The sequence below is a fragment of the Uranotaenia lowii genome, chromosome 2 (assembly GCF_029784155.1).
Source record: "Uranotaenia lowii strain MFRU-FL chromosome 2, ASM2978415v1, whole genome shotgun sequence".
NCBI classification, from domain to species: Eukaryota; Metazoa; Arthropoda; class Insecta; order Diptera; family Culicidae; genus Uranotaenia; species Uranotaenia lowii.
The window spans coordinates 341,109,834-341,132,683 of record NC_073692.1 but is presented as its reverse complement, the minus strand read 5'-3'; the positions used below and the strand labels follow the sequence as shown (position 1 = coordinate 341,132,683).

The window sequence follows — 22,850 nt, the reverse complement described above, 5'->3', positions numbered from 1 at the left end:
AGATTTCAAGTCCTACAAGTAAACGGCGAATTTAATATCGTGTAAAACACCTTTGTGCACGAAAAAAATATATTTCAAATTTGTTTAAAAAATTTGAAACTCAAGACAATTTCCATTCATTGAATACTTGACTAATTAAGTTGAAAAAGATGGTGTGTAAAAGGCAATTGAACTTAGATTCTGTCGAAAAATTAAGTTTTATAATCATTTAGAAGCAACTTAAGCAATATTTTTATCATATAAACTAAAGTTATTCCATTGGTTGAACGTGCTTCAAGAACGATTGATTGATCCGAATCTTATTGTAACTTAAGAGCTTTTAATATTGCCTTATTAAAGCTCTGAAAAAATGTATGCTTATTTTGAGAAAAATGACCTATTCGATTTTTTTGGTGTTGTGTTGCTTGAGAAAAAAAACCTCATCATAAAGAGGATAAAGTTTGATTTTTTACGGTGTTAGTCTGTGATTTTTAAAGAAATTTTCCTTGAAAAAAAGCGGGACATTTTGAGGGAAAAGCGGGACGGATGGCAACCCTATGCTTGGGGCATATTGTATGATGTATTTATGTAGTTCAGATAAGGAGTTTAAAATTTATGTATCTTTCAGTATGTATCCGCTTTGAATTTTTTTTCAATCGATCCTAAAAGTAACAGATAAAGAAATAAACGTCTTCGAATGTCTTCGTTATACGAAAATTGGTGGGCAAAAAAACCGACAAAATGGTTCTTTAAATAAACAGAAACATAGCCTATATGGGTTAAAACCCAAAGGAGATGCTGTAGTTTCACCTCTTCCTGAATTGAAAGAAAAACTGGGAATTGAAAATGATATAGTTGAGCTTTTTCCATCAGAATCGACGAGGCGCATTTATTTTTTTACTATTTCATACGCATTTTACGTAAAATCTTGACTGGCAGTAGAAAAGAGGCTCATAATATGGTTTAAACATTGGTTTTTTGGCTATTAAGGCCGAATGGTTATTAGACTGAATGGTCGTCAAGCCGAATGGACGATAGGCCGTGTTTGCAAAGCCGAATGTTCAAATCCGGCCTTGCATCCATAGTGTCCATTCGGCCAGATGACCATCAGGTATCAGGTATCAGAATGGGGGTAGGCTTAATAGCGGCACGTTATCTAAACATACGGGAAAATTGTGCCTAGCCTTTTTTTTTTTTATCCACGATTTCATCCAGTGCTGCAAATTTTCAGTGTCAGTGAGAAATTATCAGCTGACTTTATTGCAGTGTATCGGTCAGTTCAATTCCAACTAGATTCATACGAGAATGAACAGAAAGCTCGGTCCTGAAAGCTCTCTGCACATTCATTCACCAATCGGCAACATCGGTGCTTAGTATACATTCCCAGTGATTTTTAAGTTCATTTTCCGCCTCGCAGCGAAATAAATTCGAGGCGGGCCGCTTCGTGTTTATTTCGCAGCGAAGCGGAAAATGAACGATAATGAATTTTTTTCTTGCTGGGTTCAGGCTCTTTGCAGGTTCATGAGGTTATCCAATCTTCATTTTCAGTGTCAAGCGAACATTGCTGAAAGTGAAATAAGAGCCCTTCTATTATCATTAAGTTTAGTTGAATGGTGACAAAGATTGTTCGACTCGCTAGACATGCGCAAATTTCAGAATTGCTGCTGAGATCGCTATTTTTGAAGGATTCTGATAAAAAATACGTCTTTTTCAAATGGTGTGAAGGTTTAGATATGAGTGTTCGGGTTGGCGAGACGAACGCTGGTGAGGGTGCGTGTAGACGAATGTGGGGGACAAAATTATGACAAAAAGTTGGCAGTAAAATGACAAAACATGACAATGGGGTAAAAGTATGACAAAATTATGACAAAAAAAATCTGACAAATAGGACTGAAATTTACAATACAATGGAAAAATATTTACTAACACAACTCAAATATGACAAATCTGATTAAAATATGACAATATTTTAACAAAAATATGACAAAAAAGACAAAATCATGGCAAAATAAAATGACAAATGTCGTAAACAATTGACAAAAATATGACAAATATAACAAAATTATGACAAGCGTGGTAAAAATATGAAAATAAATTGACAAAATCATGACATGAAATTGTGATAAAATCAGACAAATTTATATAGTTGAAAATTTGATATCAAAAGAACAAAAATACGACTATGTCGTCAATCTATGTAAAAATTTGACAAAATGATTAAATATTACAAATGTGGTATCTTCCAGATTGTTGCCATTTTTTACCCACATATATCATTTTATTGTCAATTTTTTGTGATAATTTTGTTTTAATAATAAGATTTATGTCATAATGTTGTCTTATTTTCATCACATAAGACATGTTTTTGACAAAGGTTTCTCGAAGTTTAATAATCTTATATTTAAATTTATGTCGTTTTTGTCAGACTTTGTCATAATTTTGTAATTTTGTTGTCATGTTTTGTCATTGTATTGTAAATAATTTGCTTCATTTTTGTGTTATTTTTCATATTTTTATCACATTTGTCACATTTTTGTCTCATTTGTCGGATTTTTGTCTTATTTTTGTTATGTTTTGTCATTTTATTGTCAATTTTTTGTCATATTTATGACATAATTGTTTGATTGATGTCATTTTATTGTCAAATTTTAGTCATATTTGTCAGATTTTTCTCATACTTTTGTCAAAACTTTATCATGTTTTCAACATATTTATCACATTGTGTAATAATTTTGTCATTTTTTGGCCACATTTTGTCATATTTTTGTCATTATTAATTACCATAAATTCAATTCTCATGAATTTTATATTCATCCATCCTCTTGTCCCCCCTTCAAGTAATCGTATAGTCTCAGCGATTTTCAATTCGCGTTTTCTTTTTGAATCCCAATTCATAATTTACAAAAATGGCAAAAACAAATGCTTACTGAAATTATCAGCAACTTTCGCTGACACTGATTGAATGCTTAAGCTGCAGTCACTGATCAAAAACAGTGAGTGACAGAAATGCCTAAGCGAAAGACGCTTTCGTAGCTTTCGAGTGAAACAAGTTAGTTCGAGTTTACGAGTGAGCTTTCTACTGATTGATAGACACACTCACACAGCTTTCTGTAGGCACGAGGATGACCGAGCCGATCAGAAGCTTTTATATTTGTTGACTTTTCTATTCCGTTCATTTCAGATGAAGCTTTTTACACTGATAGAAAATCACAGTCAGTATCATTTGTGCTTTAAGAAAATTTGCAGCACTGATTTCATCATTTACCTGAGAAACCTGAAAAACCTATAAAAGGAAGAAATAAATTCAATCTATTTAAGATGGCATAAAGCCTTTCCACTAGGGATTATTAGCATTAAAGCTCTTTTCTACATTCGGTGAGGAATGATAGAATGTTTTTTAAGTTTAATTTCTTAAACTCAGATTCGCTTAAAGCGTAAGATCCCAGAGTACGAAAACGTAGTCTGGCAAATGAGGGACAGTTACATATAAGATGGAAGGGATCTTCCACATCTGATTCACAACTACCACATACTGGAGATTCAGCACGCTGAATGTTGTGCATGTGATAGTTGAGTTTACAATGACCGGAGAGTGCCTGCTGACTATTCAGCCTAATGACCATTCGGCCTAGTGTCCATTCAGCCTAGTGACCATTCGGCCTTACGACCATTCGGCCTAATGACCATTCGGTCTAATGACCTTTCGGCCTAATGACCATTTGTTCTATCGTCCATACGGCCTAATGACCATTCGACCTTACGATTTTTCGGCCTCATGACCATTCGGCCAAATGACCTTTCGGCCTAGTGACCATTCGGCCGAACATCCTTTCGGCCTTGCGTCCTTTCGGCCTAACAGCATTCGGCTGGATAACCGTCGGTCGAATAACCCATTCGGCCTAGTGGCATCCATCGGCTGAATGACCTTCGGCCGAATGGCTTTCGGCCTCATGACTTTCGACTGAATGATCCAGCCTCCATTTCACCTGATCATATCTCAATAATGCAATTATCATTCATCAACCATCATGGTTGCTGGAAAAAATAAAAAAAAACTCCGAAAACAGAATCGAAAACAACAAAAATACTAACATGTTTCATAATAGCCTTTTAAGAAGCTTTGGTGCCCAAAATGTTATAGCATAATGATTGGTCATGATGACGTTTCTTGGATATCGTCAAATAGTCTGGCTTTATTAGAGTCCAGGTGATGTTATAGTATGCGCTTTAGCTTTTTATGAAGATTTATGCTATAGTCCAAACGAAATTTTGCTGACCATAATAAAGCTAAAATTGTTAATTGGAGAACACTTTCCAACAAACCAATTTTAAGAAATAAATACTTACCGGTGTCACATAAACGCTTCCCAGAGCCACACCACAAACGGCAATCACCGAGGCGGCATGCCAGTTCTTAACCCGTGGAAACTGATCCCGAATGACGGTCATCACGCAGGAAGTCATCGCAACGTTACTTCCGATGCCGAGCACGAAAAGCATAAGGAAAAACAGCACCGAAAAGGCTTGCGGTAACACATCGAATTTGGCGATGGCTTCCGGATAGGAAATGAAAGCGAGTCCGGCTCCTGGTTTAACAACTGTGCCAACATCTTCGCTACCGATCACGTGGGCCAAATGCCCCAGGATCCCGAAAATGGTACATCCGGCTAGCAGCGAGGTGAAGGTGTCGATCGTCGTTACGATTGTTGCGTCCCGATAGACATTGTGGCGGAATTTGTTGTACGAGGAATACATGATGATGTTGCCAAAGCAAATCGACAACGAGAAGAAGCATTGCGTTACGGCTGCATACCAAACCTTTGGATCCAGGATCTTATCCCATTGAGGCTTCAGAAAATAGATAATTCCATTGACGGCCCCTGGAAGCGTACATGCTCGAACCAATAAAATTGTAATAACCACGTATGGGAACAGGGCCAGAAAATATGACGCCTTGCCGGAACTTTTAACACCTGTAAAGGAGAAAGATACAACGATTTAAACAGGTAACAGCAACAAAAGATAAACCGTCAACTATTGTTTGATTTAAACTGCGGCAATTCACATTTTTTACAATCACCTACCTTTGATAAGCGTGAGTAAAACGATAGACCAGGACAAACAGAGGAACAGCGTCAGTTGCCAGTCTGGGAGGCCAATTCCGTCCTCGATGCTGTCGATCTCTTTCAACACAACCCGCCTGGAGGGATGAGAGTTTATATTGTATGATAAGTAAGCTGTTAATATGCATCATTCATAAACACGAATGTGAAGCACTTTACGACAACTGCGACTTACATATATGATCCATGAAAGGAAGCGAGTGAACAATGGCTTTGAGATTCTCTAACTACCCCAACTACCAATTTTCAATCATTTTCAATTAAGTTATCAAGAGTTGGACATTGGTAATAGAAAGTGACAGGTTAATTTGTCATTTGTCAATGCTGCAATTGATTCTCGTGATTATTAGTTTCAGATTTCATAAAATACCTAGAAGGATGCTTTTGTTAGTGAACACCATTACGATTTAGAAGGCTGAATGTTTTGCAAACCGTCACCGTTTAAAATACAAACTCTTTAAAATAAACATATAAAAATACAAACTTTCCATTATCATAAGAGAAGGCTAAAAAACCGATGAGTCTCTAAATTTAGCCTCCAAATTAGTTTCTTGGAGGCAGCATGCTAAACTCATTTGTTTAACTCTATGAGATCGCTCAACGAGGTTCTAATTTGTATGAGATTTAAACATCATTTTTTCCAACAAAAATGAAAACATGAAGATTTTATTTTGGTTCAAGTTCGATAGAAGATTTTCCATCCCTAATAAATTGTCTGTCCTCATTCGTATCATCATACGGTCTTCAAAGGACTTAAGGTTATAACGTCCAGATGACTGGAGAATGTACCTTTTGCTTGTTTAACTGCTCAAAGTTTAAGCAGAAGTACAGGATCGAGATGTTCGACAAAAAAACCGCTGCTGCCGCTATGCTGAAGTGACGTCTCTTATTCCTCATTTTCTATTTATCAGGGACTTTTAATAAAATGTTATCTGTATACAGTATCAGTCGGATTGAGCAACCGCACACTTAAGGAAATGAAAATATGGCTGTGTTTACCCTCATTTCCCCTATTTCTTTTTTAAATAATTCTGATTTTATGATTTTAAAAGGTATTCGATGAAAGTGATAGGGAAATTTAGGGTAAATAAGTCACATCTTAATTTTCCGAAGCGTCCGGTGGCTCAAACTGCCTTCATTCGATTTTTCGGGAAAACACTAAATATGTGAATCTATTTAGTTTAATTTTTTTCTGAATTAGGTATTTTAAAAATATAGGGGATTCAAGGGTGAAAACCGCCTAAACTCCAATTTATCACAGCCTTTATTAGACACACCCCCAAAATACATATAAACAAAGTCGTATATGGATCAAAGTTTTTAGGTCCGATCATGATTTCGTCTGAATAATTTAAAAATATAAGAGAATTAAGAGTAAAATAGCCATAGCTTCAATTTATGAAACTTGCCGTGGCTCAAGCAACATTCATTCGGTTCCTCGATAAAAATCACATATGATATGTCCCATTTGGTTGTTAATTTTCAATTCAGATTACTGTTTTATTTTTTAAGAAACGAAAAAAATTGAGGAAATGGGGACCTAATGACATTATGGCGTTGTTGAGCTTGTGTGGCATCTAAAAATTTATCGAAAATTTTCAAATAAGAAAAGTATGTTTGTTCAAACTTGTTCCTTTTCTTTGTCTTCTTCTTCTTTACTATTTTTTTCTTAGCGATCCGCCACACTTCCCCACCTTAAGATGCTCATATGGACGCTAACTGCTCTCAGCATGTCTGACAGCAAAAAGGAAAAAAAAACACAAAACGTGAACAAAATTTACTCATGCTGATGACTTAAAAGATATAATTACTTAGTGCGAGGAAATGTTACGTAACAAAAATTTAATTACATCATAAATCTCAGTGGAAAGAATATTTTCATTAAGATATCCATGTATCAGATATTTTTTGGGTATACAAATAACTTTAAATAAGGACATTTCAATATAACGAGTGTATTCGAAAAAAAAGGATTACTATGTTTTGTGAACACCTTCTGCATGCATGAATGGAAAGTGATGAAATTTTCAGCGAAGCTACCTACTAGTGTATTGTTTACATGTGCAAATTTGCAATTGAGGCGTTCTGTCAAGTGTGTTTTGAAATATCGTCGAATACACAGGGTCATTGACTAAATTTTTCGGGTAGGATCACAAAAAAAATCAGGAAAGTCCTTGTGGGCAGTGATGGTAAATTTCGCCCGTCACGCTTGACCCGACTAGTTTTGTTTCGTCAAACGACTGGCACTGTTCTCAATTGACGGAGCCTCACTACTCGCATGACGGATAAAGCACGACAACAATCAACATTTCTCCATCATCGACTGGCGAAGCTCCTACACATGGTCAAAATTTCTCCTGAGAGTGACTGGCAAATCTCTTCACACTTCGATCGGCTGCTGACGGCAGGTACAACTAATTGAACGACTTGCTGGCAGAGAGCAACAATAGCAATAAAAAACTGAAAACGAGCTTGCTGGCAGGAGCAACAATAATAATAAATGCTTTCCTTGTTCCTCTTTGTTCGTCTTCGGCTTGCTGGCAGGAGCAACAATAATAATAAATGCGTTTCTTTTTCGTCATCGGTCGTTTGAATGCGATTGCTTGACTAGGTTATTATTTTAGCTTCAAAAGAATGGGGAATGAATGACTGGCAAACGAAGTGACTGGTCGTTAAGGAACAGTCAATTGAGTTTGACGGACCAAGAGGCTTCACTTTTGCCAAGCCTGCTTGTGGGAGACCCAAAAACAGCTGGAAATCACTATTCGACCAAACTTCATTTGGTTAATTGTTCATGGAGTCCTAGAGGATCTAATGGTGAACTAGTTCATTCCAAATTTCATTATTTATGACGTGAAGGTGAATGATTCTATGAAGGTAGGGAATGTTTGAGATTTTATAAAGCGGTATCCAAAAATTTCGATTATGAAGGTGACATTTTTTTTCACTTTCTGGTCTTGCTGACTCATAAACAGGCCTGACTTCATGTCTGCATGGTTCATAAAGCTTCTCACGCCTAAAATAAACAAAATACGGTGGTCAAATCGTGCGCAAAATATTGGAACCGCTTGCTAGGAGATATTTCGAAACATTACGTGATAGACAGCAAAAGGAACTCTTTAGGGACCACCTGGTAGGTTTCCAGCCAAAAGCTTTGTGTTTACAAGTCTCACCTTGTTTTCCCGGAGATAAACAAGGAGAAAAAATAAAAAAAATGATGTCTAGCACTTTAGGTGGCTGACGATATGTGAAAGCTGCAAATCAGTCAGTATCACATAACTATGGACACAATGAATGGCTCAATATACAAATAACACTGCCTTCAAATTCGGCCTATTTCCCTGCATAACCCTATTTGGGTTGGATCTGGACAGTTGCAATAATTTGAAAACAGAGATGCTCAATATGTCATAACTTCGATCAAAATAAAAAAAAATGGTTTTGAACAATGGTTGGAAAATCGCTCAAGAAAAGCAATCAGGAATGGTTTCTAGCTAGAATGATGCTTCCTCCGAGTGCTGTGATACGCACGTGGTAAAAGTACCCATTGAACATATGTCGAAAATCAACACTAACTTGATACAAGAAGATATACCATGCCCCATCGGAGGCTACCGTTGCTATTCGTCACGTGGCTTATCGACGGTGATCGACATACTTGGTGATACATTTTGAACGTCGCTCCCTCAATCATTCCCGAACGTCTATCCTCGCATCATTGTTGATAATGCTCGTTATTGATAGACGATCATTAATGTTTCAAAAGGAAAAATCTGAATAAATACCAGGACTACATGTTCAAAAAAGCTGTAGCACATGCTGGACAGTTCATTGCGGTTACCTAGTCATGTTTTTGTCCTTCTAGGCAAAGCGAAAAATAAAAAATCATCTGATAGCCTACATAGATCGCTCAGAACGGATACATATCAGTTATGATCCTAAAGGTTGAACGTCGTCAAGGGAAAGAAATCAGCATAGAGACGTTCGTTGCTGATAGTCTGCGTCCTTTTTTACCTCATCATGTATCGCAAAAGTGTTTCAAATACGGAAGCGTCGTTGTCATGCATGATTGTTTGTATGATTTGGTTGAAGAAGGAAAATTTGACTGCTTTGATTTTTTGGCTCTGAATGTAGTCAAGCATGACTCGGTGAAAATGATTGATTTTGGGAAGACTAGTTTTGAAACCAAGCTTCAGGGAAAAGAAAAAAATATCAGAAGTAGCCTTGATTTGGAAAAAGGGTAGTTCATAGTATGCATTAACGATGGCGCACAAAAATTTAAGTCTATGAACTTCTTCATTGGACGCTATTTCAAAAATCATTTGACAGAAATTAAAAATTGCACATTTGAACATCTATTACCAGACAGCAAAATTTCATCAATTTCCATCCATGCATTCAAAATTTATTCACAAAACAAAGTGTTGCATTCTTTTCGAATACACTCCTTACTAAATTTGAAGATAAGAAAAAACTTCCAAATAGTGGTTGGATGATCATCGGCTCAAATTGAATATGAAATAATGCATAAGTTTGGTCTTGAAACAAGTTCTATTCGTCGAACTTATAATAAATACCTCCACGAATAATGTAAAATTTGTTGGACCAATACAAGAAATTCGACGTTGGCCACGAGGAGTTGAAGATGTGCTGCGTTCTAAGTTGTGAGAATAGCGGGTATTAGGGGAGAGTGGGGATACTTGATCCCCTTTTCTTATGTTCACCATATCTTTTTGGAAAAATTTTGCAACTCGCCGTCTTTGACATTTTCTGACAGCTTGTAACTTCATGTGTCTATGCTCTAAAAATTAGAACGATACTTGAACCCGTTGATGAACTAGAAGCATTTTCGTGGGAGTAAAAAAATTGCGATTTTTCTAAAGTTAGGGGAGACTTGATTCCCTATTGAAGGAGACTTGATCTTTTATTCAGGAAGCCCTAATCCATGTATAAAAATCAAACAAAACCCCAAGATAGAATGTTAATTGACTATTTTGGTCATGTTTGTTCTCATTTCACAATTTATAGCAGACTTAAGAAGAAAATTCTATAACTTTGTCTCAACGCTAAAAACATTGCATACTTAAAGGCGCTATTTTTATAATAAAGACAAAATTAATTATTTTTGTTCTTTTCTTCATACAAATGTTTGATAAATATTATTTTTTGGATAAATATTAGTAATTTCGTAATCAGCAATCATAATGATCAATTCAGAAGAAGAATATGCCGTTTGGAAGGGGGATCAATTGTACCCAATTCTAGGGGATCAATTGTACCCATAATCAACATTTTAGAAAACTTTTTTTGAAAAAAGTTGAGAGTTTTCCATTGCTTTGAAAATATGGCATTATGAAGTTCATTTTACGCTCGAACGATTGATACATTGGAACAAATATTTTTTTTATAATTTTCCCATGTAAGGAACATTATAAAGTGATGAAAAAAGATCTTCAAGTTACATGTTGTGAAATTTTTCAAACAAAGTTCAATTACTCAAACAATTATTTTGTTAAAAATTTTTTAACTACAAGCATTGTTATTTTGCTCATTTTGGCACATTTTTCTAGAACATTTGATCTTTGTAAGACATTCCAGTTTCGAGATATAGCTAAGGAATCAAGTATCCCCAGGGATCAAGTATCCTCATTCTCCCCTACTGTTTGACAAATTGGAATCGAAAAGTTGAGTTTGAGATAACCTGTTAAAATAAACTAGATTAGTTAGGTAGAGTAAAGGAAGATTAAGTATAGTATTAAGTAACCCACAATGGGGAAAAAAGTGTATAAACTGTGAAGAAATTCAATATTTTTCCTACATGAATCAAATCTCGGAAAATACAATTTGCTTTTGTGAAAATGTCCTGAGAATTTGTAGAACATAGTTTCAGACGCCCTTATTCCCCTATATTTTGTAAACATTCCAGAAAACGCTGATTTGGACTAGAATCTTTTGATCAAAAATAAATCTATTTGTTTGATTTTTTTCGTGGAATCAAGTGAAGGCACAACTCCATTTAAGTTGAGTTTTAGTTGTGATTTATTATTGCAACATAAGATTTACATTTTTTAATTTGTTACAAATGGGAGGTAGAAATGAATTCATATTTGTTTCTGAGGTGTTCATTTAAATTGCGCCTATCTCACTAGCTATGCTTTAGTTCTATTGCCCCTCGCCAAGCCATGCCAGTAAATCTCTTTTAAAGACACTTTTCGAGTTAATCTGTTTAAGTTCTTCAGGTCGTGAAGTTCAATGATTTAAGGTGGATATGAGTAGTCAAACAAGCTAAGCTAAGCTAAGTTCTTCAGGTCGTGAATTCAAGTTTACAATGCCTCTTATTAGGAAAAAAAAATACTATAATAGGACGAATTGTGATAAGGAATAAATAAGTTTGCAGTACGTGTGATTTTTAGGAGTATCAACATGGTACGAATGTAAGGAGGTTTATTAACTGTAAATATCTTGTGAATCGAAACTAAGGATCTGTAAAGAAGAATGTTCAAAAAGTGGTACCCGATTAATCTTTCATGTAGATGCGAAACTCTGGAAAACCTGAACAAATTAAAAACATATCTCACACAAGCATTGAAGGCAACATTTAGTTTATTCAAACATGTTGATTCATCATTGAAATAAATAAAGTCACAATAGAAATAAGGCAATAAATATGTCTTGAAAAGTCCAATTGAAGTTGGAATGTCTAAATTAACTTTTGAAATTCTGAGCTGTTTTAGACAAAAGTAATTTTTTGGGGAACTTGGGGAACTCCTGACAAAATGGGTTTGAATAGAGAAAACGGATCTTGAATTTGAACCGACTGAATTCTTTCTATAAGATAAGATTCTATAAGATCAGCCGCAGGTTTAGAGAAACTATACATAGACGTAAGTTTTATACAAAGCTTTTTTAAAAGAAACTCTATCAAAAGCTATATCATAATCAATCAGCAGAGAATAGCAATTACTTTCTTGTCCACTGTTCTAGCGAAATCATCATATACGTTTATTTTGATTTAGTACTATGATTTTCTCTGAACCCGGATTGAAATTCATGAATCAAATTGAAGTTCTTAGTATAATTGCAAATTTGTCGTTTGATAAGTTTTTCGAAAACTTTTGACAATGAGATTTCCATAGATTTGGATTTTTGTGGAATGGGAACAATATTTGATAGCTTCCACTCTCTTGGAAATTTTGAGGTTCGAATAATGCAGTTGAACAAATGTGAAATCAATAGTAGAATATACGGAAATAACATTTGAATAATTTTGATTGGCGATCGTAAATGCTGTTTACTCCATTATCTAAATCAAATAAAGGGTGATACGGTCAAAATTTGGTCAATATCAATTTGACGTATTTCTTTCAATTTTGCATTTAAAAACCTGAACACCCCTCATTTTAAGGTGTGTGTGTGTGTGTGTAAAATGTTGCTCCTATTTTGATTTTGGAATTCACTCTTCAGTTGTCAAAATGCCGTCCAAGGAAGAAGAGCAGCGTATCAAAATTTTGCTCGCGGATCGCGAAAATCCAAGCTATTCACACGCAAAGCTGGCAAATCGCTAAAAGTTGCCAAATCAACCGTTACAAATGTAATTAAAGTGTTTGGGGAACGTTTGTCGACAGCCAGGAAGTCTGGATCGGGGGGAAATCGAAAACCGGAAGCCGCTGAGACGACAAAGGGAGATTCCGGTAGTTTCAAGCGAAATCCTAACCTCTCTCACCGAGATGCCGCAAATAAGCTGGGTGTATCGTCTACAACCGTGCATCGAGCCAAAAAACGAGCCGGACTATCGACTTACAAGAAGGTAGTGACTCCAAATCGCGATGATAAACAAAATACGACGGCCAAAGCGCGATCCCGGAGGCTGTACACGACGATGCTCACGAGGTTTGACTGCGTGGTAATGGACGACGAAACCTACGTCAAAGCCGACTAAAAGCAGCTTCCGGGACAGGAGTTTTATACGGCAAAAGGAAGGGGAAAGGTAGCAGATATTTTCAAGCACATGAAACTGTCAAAGTTCGCGAAGAAATATCTATTTTGGTAAGCCATCTGTACCTGTGGCTTGAAAAGCAGCATTTTCATAGCTTCCGGAACTGTCAACCAAGAAATTTACGTGAAAGAGTGTTTGAATAAACGTCTGCTGCCTTTCCTGAAGAGACACGGTTATTCCGAACTGTTTTGGCCAGATTTGGCATCTTGCCATTCCGGTACGCCGCCAAAAACGTGCAGGTGGTTCCCAAGGACAAGAACCCTCCCAACACGCCAGAGCTCCGCACAATTAAGAAATACTGGGCTATTGTCAAGCGGAACCTAAAGAAGACCAAAAAAAAACTGCTAAGGACGAGCAGCAGTTCAAGGCAAACTGGCTTTCTGCGGCGAAGAAGGTGGACAAGGTGGCTGTACAAAATCTGATGGCAGGGATTAAGCGTAAGGCCCGGCAATTCGGATTTGGAAAAGCGGAAGATTAACTGAATATTTTTCCTGAATTTTATACCAATTAAACTTGAAAAAGAAATTTAATTTGATTTTTTAAATCAACGATTTCACCGATTTACACGCGTTTTCCCTTGACCAAATTTTGACCGTATCACCCTTTAGATAATGCAGTAAACAGCATTTACGATTTCATGGACAAGAACTTCATTGAAGTTAAAACTTTACGATGCGTGCGGTGGTTCAAATCGCCTTCATTTGACATTTCAAGAAAACAAAAAAAAAAAACACACTAGATGAGTCTCATTTGGTTCAAAATTGTAAAGTCCGAACACGCTTTTTTTTAACTATATTTAAAAATGTAGGGGAATTGAGAGTAAAAACAGCCATAGCTCCATTTTCCGATACGTTTGGGTGGCTCAAACAGCATTCTCAGATTTCTCGAAAAAATCACAAAAGATAGGTCTATTTTTGTTCAAAAGTTTGTTGCGCAAATCAGTGTTTTTTGGATTGTTTACAAAAAAGAAGGGAATTTGGGGTTAAAAAGCGTCTTCATCTCCGTTCGTAAACTCTTGTGGTACCTGGAACTATGTCCAATCAATTCTCCGTATATTTTCATTTAAGGAAAGTATATTTTCATAGATTTGATTCGTGTAGAAGAAGATATTGAATTTCTCCGCGGTTTATACACTTCTTTCCCGATTGTCCAATGGTTTTGCAGGGATTGTAGACATGACAAATACCAACATAGCCAAAATTAAAAAAAATAATGTTTTCATACAGTTTTTCAATTTTGAAGGCGGATGTAGTATTTCTTCTTCATACAATTTTTTGCTCATTCACTAATTAGCAGATCGTTTTTCAGTACGCTATCTAAAAATTATCAAATTGATTTTGCCGTTAATTTTTATTGAGCTAGCTGGTTAGAAAGTTTCGCTAACCAACGATGAATCTGTTGATGAAAATTCATCGAATATGTATTTAAATCAGCACTATACCATATCAATGGTAAATTTGAATTTTAAATTTTAAAGTTTTAACACAGAAAGTTCTAGCTCACAATTTTCTCCGTTGATTTAGGTTTAGTTGCCCTACTTTGGACCCTTTAAGCGGTGGTTTTTATAAACCCATGTTTTTCTTATACATGGACGGGTGTTTTGTGGTTTTTATTTAGAAAACTTATTCGTAGTCAATGGTCTTATCTGCAAGTTTCAATGGGAATTTTAATCCTTGGTTTTGTCGTTTTCGAGAGATTTGCAAAGATATGGATGATCAAAATTTCCTACTTTGAACCTACTGTACCTGTTTTGGTACTAAACTTATACCATTTATTGGACATAGATCTAAAATACCAGTAAAAAGTTAGATTTCTCGAAAAATCATCAAAAACCTTATAAACTTATGTAAGGGATTTTGACAGGTTAAAATATCACTTTAATTTCTGTTATGAATAATTCAAACTTTTTCTCATTAGCACATTTCTCAGCAGCATAAAAGTTAGAAGGTTTTTTTGAGTTTACTTGAGCTTATTTAACTAAAGCTGACAAAAAATGTTAGAAATGCTCAATATAGGTTCTTTATTATGCCCTTATGAAAATTTGCACCTTAATTGAATGGTTTGTATTGAAAAATCTGATGTCAGGTCTAAAAATGGAACATCATGGCCGAAAGTGTCCAATCTTTGGACCCTTTTCCTATTTTCCGAATTTTTCAAAGATTTTCAATTATTTGAGGAAAAATAGATAGTTTTGTTCATATTCATCACAGCAAGCGTAGTTTTTCTTTAAAATAATGCTTGGCCTGTTAAGTAATGTGATTTATTCTTAATCTCTCTGATTTCTAGAAATGCATCCTGCTAATTGAGATGTCTGTTTTATCACTGAAGAGAAAGTACTGTTTTTTTAAATGTTGATAACTTTTTATGGCAAATAGCGGTATGATAGGATAAAGCAAGAATAAGAGTTCATTATTTGCACAAGATCTAGAATCTATGCATACGAAATGAGTTATTCGCGATTTTCGCCATTTTAGGACTTCCGTAGGCTCTAGGTCCAAAGTAGGAGCACTCACCCTAGCCATATTAATTTTAGCTCAAGAAAGACAGTCTCCTCGAAGATTGAAAAGATGAAGAAATGGGACATGACGACTCCAACAGATATGATTTCTAAAGCCTTTTAAAGCCCTTAACTGTTTTCGACAAATTTGTTATGTCAATCTTCAAGTATACTTTGTAGGTTAAAAAAAAGTTTAGTAAATTAGTAGGGCTGTACATTTTTTAAAACAAAAAGTCGTATACAAACTATCATTTTTTTACTACAGCCAATGTCAAATCCCAGAGCCAACGAATTTTGCTCAGTTGTTATTGGCCCAAAAGCAACTTAAAACCATTTAATACCTTTTTGGTCCAATTGTTAAGATTCCAAAGTCAATCTGCCAACCGTAGGATTGTTTCTAATGCTCTTTTGGCACGATACGAAAGTTTTGTAATACATCCAATTTTAATCCATTTTGCTTATTTTATATCCTCAAGTTATTCCCTACAAAGGTAAAAAAATCTCGGTTTTCATCGGAATAAGTGTTATTTCTTTTACCTAACCATTCAGACTAAATATTTTGAAAATTGATCCAAAACAATACCACACAAGAATGAAAACATAAAGACTTGCACTGGACGAGACAGACATCGAAACATCCTCAATAAAAAAATTCGTAAAACTTACTTAAAATATAACTCGGAACTTGTAATCCTGCCTATGGTGGTTCCATTTTCTAATTTTTTGAACAGTTTTGTGGTAGAAGCTGAATCTGCACAACCTTCGGCAACCCACTCCGGTTTGCAGTATGCCCACGGAAGTGGACTCATGAAAGAATCGAACATGTACTTGGCTATGAGTGCCATCAGCGATGAGTAGTAGGTTATAAGAGCCACAATTGAGAAAAGTTGTCCATACCCGACACCTGAAGATGTGTGGAACGTTATAGTGTTTGAATTATGTTTACGAGTGTTTTCCTAGGTAAAATAAGATTTTGTCATCAAATTAGCGCACTGGTGGGTGGGGAAAATGTCTACAGAAAACCGCTAAATTCCCAAAAACGTGTAGATTAGTGTATTTTTTTTCTTTCTTCCGGATGAAACTTACTTATAGTACAACTCCGCAGAGGAGCTCATTTGAACCGCGGACGACGAGTTGGTGGAACTCTCCATGGAGCTGGACATGTTCCCCGAAGGGATGCACAAATCCGTCCAACTTTCGTCACACGTGGTCCACGGCAGGATCCTTTGGAAGGATTCAAACAGATACTTCAGTGTGGTGGCCATCAACGACGCGTAATAGGTGGACACGATCGCTATCGAAAGGATCTGACCATAGCCAACGCCTTTTGTGTTTATTTTTGGATTTTTGTGTTCGTGGATAAGGTGAATTGTTTGTTAGAGATCAAGGAGATTGGTACAATTTACAATATTCACAAGAATTTAGGAAAACTACAAAAAACTTTCAAAAATTACCTCTCATGGCTGGTGCACAATCATAGACCTTAACACTTCCCCGACTGGAAAATTGACCGATGATCATCTCAAGGTAGTACACGGGTTTTCCGACAAGCAGCAGCACTATGATGTAGGGTATGACGAAGGCCCCGCCTCCATTTTCCAGGGCAATGAACGGAAACCGCCAAACATTTCCGAGTCCAACGGACATCGCTATGCAGGACATTAGGAACTCGATTCCTTTGCCCCATTGGTCCCGACCTGTTTCCGCTTCCTGTGGCTGGAGAGCGGCTGTTGAGCTGAATCCGGCAGGTTCTGTTGCGATCTGAAACAAATAGGGAAAAAATGTCAACGACTTGATTTTTTCAACCCTTTTAATGCCGAACAACGATATATCACTGTGTAGAACACTCGCCAAAATAACCAAACAACGATATATCGTTGTTGCTCTGTTTTGCTGTATAAGACTCGTCTCAATAACTCTTCGTTTAAAAAAAATGGACGAAATTTTAATTCGATGAAGAGATTATTCAACGTTATTTATGGGGATTTTTTTTATTATCTGACGGGTTTGCGCCGGGGGTCTTCAGATTTTCCCCAAAATTGAAAATTTGGTTCATTTTGAGGCCTTAGAAACACATGTATTTTTCAGATTTTTAACATTTTTATTTTTTGAGTTTGCTTCGGTTAGATTTTTTTGTAAATAAAAAATATCCATATTCCAAAGCTACATAACTCTGTTATTTTTCAACAAAAATTATAAAATAGCACATCAATACGCATTGAAATTTTATTAGCTTTCCAAATAAAATACTTCGAAAAAATAAATTAATGACCTTCAACATGAAAAATTGTAAATAAGCTTTAAATGGCGTCTTAAAGTACCGTTTGCATCACCGAATATTTTATAAAAAATACCATTGTATAGCTCAATTTATGACGCGACTTTCATCTAAAGACACCAAAGTGGGCCAAGAATTCCTTGAAGAGTTATGAAAGAAATAATGACAATAAATCTCTTTTTCTTGCATCGAATCATACAACGGTCAAACAACTGCACTCACATATGGAGGTAGCGCACACTTCTAATAACATGAAAACAAAAGAACTTATCAAAGCATGTAAAAAATACAATTTTTTCGTGCTTTGTAGAGTGGGCCAAGAACTTTGGTGTCTTCAGCTGAAAGTTGCGTCATAAATACAATGGTATTTTTTTGCAAAATATTCGGTGATGCAGACGGTACTTTTAGACGCCATTTAAAGTTTATTTACAATTTTTCATGTTGAAGGTCATTAATTAATTTTTTCGAAGTATTTTATTTGGAAAGCCGATAAAATTTCAATGCAATTTGATGAGCTATGTTATAACTTTAGTTGAAAATAACAGAGTTATGTAGCTTTGAAATATGGTTATTTTTTATTTACAAAAAAACTAACCGAAGCTAACTCAAAAAATTAAAATGTTCAAAATCTGAAAAAATACATGTCAATCAAGTCGTCAAAATGAACCAAATTGGCAATTTTGGAGAAGATCGGAAGACCCCCGGCGCAAATTGTCAGATAATAAAAAAACCCTTATATTTGTTAACCTACAAATTTAAAAATTATGTCATTTTCAAGTTAAAACATACCTACCGTCAAAACATTTATACATATGTATAGATATGTGGAACATTAGAAAGTGTGAAAATGTTGCAATACATTTCAATTTTAAAGCGTGTCGTGTTGAAAATATTTTCATATTTGTTTCATTCCAATAAAATTTGTGAGAAACCAAGTATTTTCTTTGAAAATAGTATTCAAACCAACAAAATAAAACGAAAATTTGTATCAAAACAATTGGTTCATTATCGAAGCGAAGCCAGACTTTGGTGTTTTCGGTGTATAAGTTACGGGATAGTGGTAAAAACTTGCTTTATTTAAAACTTCAAATATTAATGCATCTGGGTATAAGTTTAGCCTTGAAGAGTTCAAAATTATTCAATCAGCTCAATTCAACAAAGCTGTCAGAAGTTGTACATTTTTTTAAAAGAAGAGTTTTTAATGGGCTTTTTTCATTCAGAACTGACGACATGATTGTACTGAAACATATTGACCTTGTTTTGAATATTTTTTAGAGAGATTTAAGCGACTTTTACCAATCTTCGAACAACGATAAAACTTTTCAAACAAAAAAAAAAATACCTTAAGTTTGTTAAAACCTTATTATGAACTTTTATGAGCAATTAACGATAAAATTTTCGACTTATTATCGAGTTATTGTAACTCAAAACGAGTCATTTTTCAACCCAAAAAGCCTAATAACTTCAAATCAGAAAAAAATTCTCCGTTTTCCGTTTTCTACAAAAGATGCGCATGATAAATTTCTGAACTTATACCAAACAAATGTTTTTGATAAAATATCACCCTGAAAAGATATCACGAAAAACCGGTTTTGTGCAGGACCACCCTAACCCAGTGGTCGTCAACCTTTTGAGTCTGAAAAGCTAAAAACTACTAATTTTCAAAATTTTCAAATTTCAAAGAACCACATTAAAGATATATTGTTGTTGTTTGATAAAAAAAGCATATCAATGATCATTGAACATGAGAATTTAAAAAATAACGTTAAAACCATAAGAGTTTTTTTTTTCTAACTCTTTTATATTCTTGGATTTTTTATGCTACTGCTGCTGATTGTTTGTTTTGAATAAGCCTTCTGGTTGGGTAGGCTGTTGCTAAGAAGACTATAGAATTATTCCGGCTCTAGGAAACAGAGACAGAGTGACAAGAAAATCACAGTTTGGGAAAGCTGTTGCTAAGAATGCTTTTTTTGCAGATTGTTCCGGCTCTGGTGAACAAAAGCAGAGCGATAGGAAAAGCACAAATTATTAAGGCTTTTGTGAAGAATATTTTCGAACGGGATGAAGAATATGCAGAAAATAAAAAAAAAATAAAAAAGATTTGAAAAGCTTTTGCAGAGAATGGAAAATAGAGTTAAGATGAGGGATACTTGGGATATAATAATTTTGTATTTTAGAAAAACGAAAGTCTGTAAATTAAAGATTCTTTTGAGAATAGAGTTAAGGAGGAGTGTACAGATGAGATGAAGGATATTTAGAAATTATATAAAATTTGTTGGATGGAGAATACAGATGTGGAATTTGGAATAAAAATTAAATTTTGTTCTAAAGGAAAAAAAAAACAAAAGTCAAAGCGTAAAAATGTTTTATTGAGAATAGTGATGAGATTAAGGATATGCAGAAAATAAATCAAATTTAATTAAAAATAAAATAAAATTTTGTAAATTTATTTTTCGGCATATCGGTGAAAAGTAGTTATGAAATTGATAAAGATGGATAGAGAAGTGAGAAGAAAATTTACAGATGTTGAAAAGAGCGAAAAAGCATTTTTGCGAGGAAACTTATTAACGTACACCATACTTTACCCTGCAAATTTTCATTATTTAGGAGAAGTAGTACCGGGATAGAGGTGGCACTACCTTAACCTATACAATGAAATCTGGTTGGTCCGAAGTCTCCATGTGGTGAACACGTATAGGACCAACCAGATTTCATTGTATAGGTTAAGGTAGTGCCACCTCTATCCCGGTACTACTTCTCCTAAATAATGAAATGTTGCAGGGTAAAGTATGGTGTACGTTAATAAGTTTCCTCGCAAAAATGCTCTTTCGCTCTTTTCAACATCTGTAAATTTTCTTCTCCCTTCTCTATCCATCTTTATCAATTTCATAACTACTTTTCACCGATATGCCGAAAAATAAATTTACAAAATTAATTAACGGTGGTTAACTTATCTTAAAAATAATAAAATAAAATAATATTTGTTTTCGGCAACACTGTAGATAAATAAAATAAAATAAATTTCTATGATAACGTTTGCAATTAACATTTCTGAGTTTGGTTGATGATTGATTTCTTGCATTTCAAGAGTGCCTGGTTGGGAAAGGCATGACTTTTTGAATTATCAATAAGAAACTGAAAAAAAAGATTTTCAAGTTTTGTTGTAAATATTGAAAACAGTGCTCGAAACAGTCACCTTCATTGACAGAAAACGGGTTGAATGTGAGAGAAAAAGCTCTCCCTTTCATCTTCTCCGGCAGTCGATGAAATAATCTCCGTTTGGAGAGAGTGAGCTTTTTGTTGGCTGTGAATGTCTTCTCTTTTGTTTCACCGTTCGTTTCACACTCATTCGTTCCACAAAGTCGTGACAGGATCAAACGTTCAAGAATCATTCAATTGGATCCTCTTTGAATATGTGAGCCAATCATATTCGCCTGTGCTACTTTGCATGTACCGAAAAAAGTGATCAAAATTAATAGCGGCTAAACGGTAAACGATAGACACTTGATGTCTTCGAGACAATTTATCTACGCAACAAAAACTTTCGTATTCTATTGAAAAACATCTTAAAAATTCATCTAGAAGAGAAAAATGCCTATTTTCAATCAACTTATACGAGTGTGGCTGAGTTCGTACATTTTTATTAATGGATTCATTTTTCAAAGTTATTAGCTTTCAGACGATGTAAGCGCACGGAACATTAATTTTCATTAGATGAATTGCAAACTGAGGCGTTTTCACCTAGAAAAAGTCAATAAATGAATGATAAATCACAACAACAGAAATAACTCAATAGTGATTGAATGCATATAAATAAACTAATGCAATCCAATGTTTCGTTTTTACATCATTGAAAAGCTGATAACTTGAATAATTGAATCAAATAATAAAAAAATACTCTTGAAGTAATAATTGGGGGCATTGAATTGGTATAAAATCCTCTTGTCTCTATAATGTTGAACAAAGTTGGGTGTTTTAGCAATTTGAACATTGATGTGTGTTGATAAATACACTGATTTTCTGAATTTTATTAAAAAAAATTTAACCCTCTAGTTCCAAACCCGCCTTAAGACGGGGTATACTAAAATCGCCATAAAATCAGTTTTTTCTACTACAATAATTTTTATTTACTTTTTTCGCAGAATCTTTCTAAATATGGTAAGCTTACAAACCATACTAATGCAAATGGTTTGACAAGCATTTGTCAAAAGCAACAGCTAAGAAAAGTTTAAAAATTTGAGAAAACTAAAAATTGACCTATTTTTCGAAAAATGATCAATTTGATAGTCTCAGAAATTCTTGGTCAATGAGTTTTACGATCTAAAAAAATATTGGCAGTAAGGTTAAAAAGTTACCGCCATTCTGGATTGATTTTTTTAGAAGACAAATTCCTAAGTTAGGTAAGAGAGATGAAACAGTTAGGTAGGAGAGATGAACCCCGCTTAAAGGTGGGGTTGGAAAAGTATGACAACAATTCGAAAAATATGTACAATATTTACATTTAGTATAAGTTGAAATATCTCAGTTATTTGTGGACAAATTTCAACAAAAATTACTTTAAAATATAACTATTGGCCAGGATTTATATATTTCAAAATTAAGGAGAAATTGGTTGAATTTATAGAAACTACAATCGAAAAAGTACTGAAAGTGAATTTCTTTAGCTCCTATCCAATTGTCAAAATTTCTGTCTCATCTTAAAAGTTTTTTGTAGAATAAACCTTGTTTGTAATCATAAAACTAGGCTTTTGTGAATTTTTCAGCAAAAAAAATGGGTTCTAGAGGATTAACAAAACTGTATACACGAAGTATTTTTTTAAAATATTTTTTATCTCCCTTCTATGTGAATCAATCATTTATTTTCAAATAGAATATGAAAGATCTTGTTGCGTTAATAAATTCTCTCAAAGACATCGAGGTTCTATCGTTTACCGTTAAGCCGCTATTAATTTGATAGTTTTGCGCCGGGAACAACGC

The 22,850-nt window shown here is 34.7% G+C and overlaps 1 protein-coding gene across 3 annotated transcripts in view; it reads right to left on the bottom strand.

Annotated features, from left to right (window-relative positions):
• Window positions 1-22,850, bottom strand: part of LOC129746548 (sodium-dependent nutrient amino acid transporter 1-like) — an 82,257-nt gene that overhangs the window by 7,206 nt on the left and 52,201 nt on the right. For 2 of the 3 annotated variants that reach the window (XM_055740242.1, XM_055740243.1), the window contains exons 3-6: window positions 17,050-17,356; window positions 16,682-16,919; window positions 5,064-5,179; window positions 4,327-4,952 (exon numbers count right to left, since the gene is read on the bottom strand). In XM_055740242.1, coding sequence (XP_055596217.1) covers window positions 4,327-4,952; window positions 5,064-5,179; window positions 16,682-16,919; window positions 17,050-17,356 — 1,287 coding nt within the window. Of the gene's footprint in view, window positions 1-4,326; window positions 4,953-5,063; window positions 5,180-16,261; window positions 16,500-16,681; window positions 16,920-17,049; window positions 17,357-22,850 lie in introns of all 3 variants that reach the window. The other variant, XM_055740240.1, reaches the window with a different exon arrangement.